Raw genomic sequence first — 3,395 nt, 5'->3', positions numbered from 1 at the left:
AGGAATGACTCTACACTGCAGTGCTGTATCTTTATGCATTTCAGCCCTGATGAACAATCCTACCCACTCAAAGTCTCTGAATGTAATGCTTGGGTTATATATCAGGCCTTTGGCACATTGTTTTGCTTATTTGGTTACCATTGCACAGCCTCTGCGGGTGAGCTTTGCCGCAGCAGATGTCTCCCATTGTCATGGTATTTAAATCCTGGCATAAACACCTTGAGTTTTGCATTCTACTGCTTAAGGATTTTTCAGTTTCAAATCCCAGCTTTTGTAGAGAAGATTACAGAATAGTAATTTCACCTGGGACACACCTGTCCTACCCCCCAAAGCCACGTCCATCTGAATGAAACTCATCAACGCTCAACTATTATTGTGTGACCTGGTCTGCAGAAACAGACGGAATTCCATATACAGCAATACCCTTAAGTGATATAAAATTAAACACATGAACACTTACAAAAAAAGTATTATCCAAAAGCCCTATTTTGCATAAACGTCTCTAAGTTAGAATGCTGCAAAATGAAATGATGGGGACTTCTGAAGTGCTAAACAGACTGTCAGTGAAAAAACAGCCTTGTGCTTTCTTCTTTTATTTTTTTTTTTAATCTCGCCAGGCTGACTTCATCAACTCTTAACAAAGCAGCTGACTTGAGATAATCAATGCACAACTCACGTGAAAAAAGTTAAACTAAAGCTTAACCATGCTAAACATATGTAAGCAACAGGTACGTATCAAAACCTACACTCACCAGTGAAGTCAAAAATCTTTTACTATGGAATGTTACAAGGCCATGCTAAACCTCTCAATCTAGACCTTTCAGGAAATCTTGATAAGGCAAAAAATACTTACTATGGAAACACTGTTATTAATGTTTGTTCTAATGCACAATGAAAACAATTTACCATGCAGAAAAATACTGTCCACTTTAAAATATTCATTCCACCTCCCCAAGCACAGCAATGATCACGTTCAACCATTGCTGCCAACGAGTTAGTAACGACCAGAATCCAAAGCACCACAAAACAAATGAAAAAGAGAATATGTTACTTATCCTGTTAGCATATTCTGATTTGTCAACCAAAAAAAAATCACAATGCATTTACCTTGCTTCAAGCAATAAAGGAGTTGAAGACCACTTTGTAGTTAGAGATGTGGTCACAGCCTTAGAATCTCCTCTTACAAGTGAAGAACTGAACCAGATTCCAAGAACTGCAATAAGTATTCCCATTTTACAGCAACCTAAAACAGATGAAGAAAAAAAAAAGTTAGTTTTGCATTTGTCTTTTTATAAATACAGAATATCTCATATATCCAAATATATTAAGGCATATTTTAACATTCAGTGGCCCATGTAATGCGTGAGGTAATCACAGTCTCACTTCAGTTACAAAAATATTATGAAACCATGAAGAGAGACAAGGATTTTTAGATCTGACTCCTGAGCTGCAATTAAACCTAAATCAGTTCCAGGTTCCTCTGTGTTTATGCTTTCAAAGAAACTTGCTCAGTTCTCTTCTGGTGGACACCCCCATCATGTGCTACCTACTTTAAGAAGAGGTATCACAAACAGCATATATTCCAAATCAGGTGGAAAACCAACCCACCGTTCATTTTACAGGAGACACAGTCACGTTTTGTATTTGCACAGATTAAACCTAAATCAGTTCCAGGTTCCTCTGTGTTTATGCTTTCAAAGAAACTTGCTCAGTTCTCTTCTGGTGGACACCCCCATCATGTGCTACCTACTTTAAGAAGAGGTATCACAAACAGCATATATTCCAAATCAGGTGGAAAACCAACCCACCGTTCATTTTACAGGAGACACAGTCACGTTTTGTATTTGCACAGATACGTCAGCTGGGGTAATAACCCAAGTCGGAAGGGACAGGCAATAAGAGCCAGGCAAGGTTACGGTTCCCGAGTCAGCCCTTCAGGTTCTGCTGGGTACAGTGGGCTTCTCTGGGGAATGCAGAAACAAGCATTTCCTGGGTGCGCTACAGACCACCAACTTCAGAAGCTGAAAATAGGAATGAATGAAATAATGAAGACAGACTCAAATGATACAAGTCACTGTGAAAAATGAGGGCACTCTCCCCCGCCAAAAGGAAAAATTATGCCATTTCTTTATTGTCCTTCATGTCTACTTTCATGCCTGTACATTCTGTGACCTCTGGATCACAGCTGAGTGGAATTTCCTTGCCCACAACTCTTAAGCTTATGGAAGATCCAAATTCTCCTGTCAGGTGTCCATTATAGTTTCCAAAAGTTCAAGCTTTTGTCCCCTTTCTCCGACTAAAGTATATTTCTTACACAACCAATATATATACCCAAGCACTGGTTCACTTCTTATTTTTCTGGATAACTCACTTTCCATTCCCCCTCACCCCTAATTGAAAAAACAGCTCATCCAAATTCCAGGTATATCACACCCAACACCCTGTCAGGATCTAACTCGCGTCTCCTTTTCATGATGATCTCAATGTAAAAAACAGTCTTTGCACACAGGTTATATATCTGTAGCTTTAGCTCTGCCTGTATTCATATATTGATAAACGAAAGAATCTCATCTTACTTAAAAAGTTACAGTTCTCCAGCTAAAAGCTCAGCAGCAATCATTCAACCCATTACTCTTTCTGTATTTTAGTGCCCTTTCTTTCAGAACAAAACCAGAATTGCCCTGCTATAATCTACAAAGAGCAACTTGCCCAGCTGCACACGACATTTGTTTTACGCTGCACCTGGGAGGCGGACAGATGGCATCGCATGACACGGGAGCGGTTACAACCACCGCTCGCTGTGTGCAGAGGAGGAAGCTCGGTCAATATTTGCGGAGTGAAACCTTGGCTCTCACCAAGCACAACAGAAAAACAGTGCTTGCAGTTCCTCCCAGAATCAGGTCCTTCTTATTCACCGCAAATCGCACGTTGTATTTTGGAACGTGTAAATGAATATACTGTACTGTGTTCTTACAGCCAGAGCTCCTGTGCTGTTCTCTCATGCCTGCTTTCCTGTAATAAAGGTCTTTTTCTGTATGAAATAGGGAAGAAAAAAACAAGACAGATTTCTCACCTAACACCAGTTTAGCCAACTGAAAACCTGCAGATGAGAAATATCTCCACTCCCTGAATAATAACAGCAACACGTGAAGGATCAGCATTTCCAAGAAAATTAAAAATGCACTGTGGAGAAGAGAGGTGAGAGGCGCAGGAACAAGCATAAGCGACGCACGGAGATCTGGCTGAGTTCTGAGGTAACGAGGCAAAACCCAATCGTTAAAGTGGATTCTTCAGGCCTCATTTGTAAATATTTTCCAGCCAGAGATACACTTGACTTGTGGAAACTTGCACGTCCAGCCTCCCTGAGAAAGGAATGGACCGTCCCACAGCCACGG

General features: G+C 40.6%; 1 protein-coding gene across 1 annotated transcript in view; it reads right to left on the bottom strand.

Annotated features, from left to right (window-relative positions):
• Window positions 1-1,233, bottom strand: part of LOC104278743 (UDP-glucose:glycoprotein glucosyltransferase 1-like) — a 15,950-nt gene extending 14,717 nt beyond the window's left edge. Inside the window, exon 1 of the mRNA XM_009875818.1 lies at window positions 1,108-1,233. Within this exon, the coding sequence (XP_009874120.1) occupies window positions 1,108-1,232 (125 nt within the window). The 5' untranslated portion in view covers window position 1,233. The remainder of the gene's footprint in view (window positions 1-1,107) is intronic.
• Between the last annotated feature and the right edge of the window lie 2,162 nt (window positions 1,234-3,395).

The sequence above is a fragment of the Apaloderma vittatum genome, unplaced genomic scaffold (genome assembly GCF_000703405.1).
Source record: "Apaloderma vittatum isolate BGI_N311 unplaced genomic scaffold, ASM70340v1 scaffold1609, whole genome shotgun sequence".
Lineage (NCBI taxonomy): Eukaryota > Metazoa > Chordata > Aves > Trogoniformes > Trogonidae > Apaloderma > Apaloderma vittatum.
The sequence above is the reverse complement of the archived record's forward strand: the minus strand, read 5'-3'. Positions and strand labels throughout refer to the sequence as shown.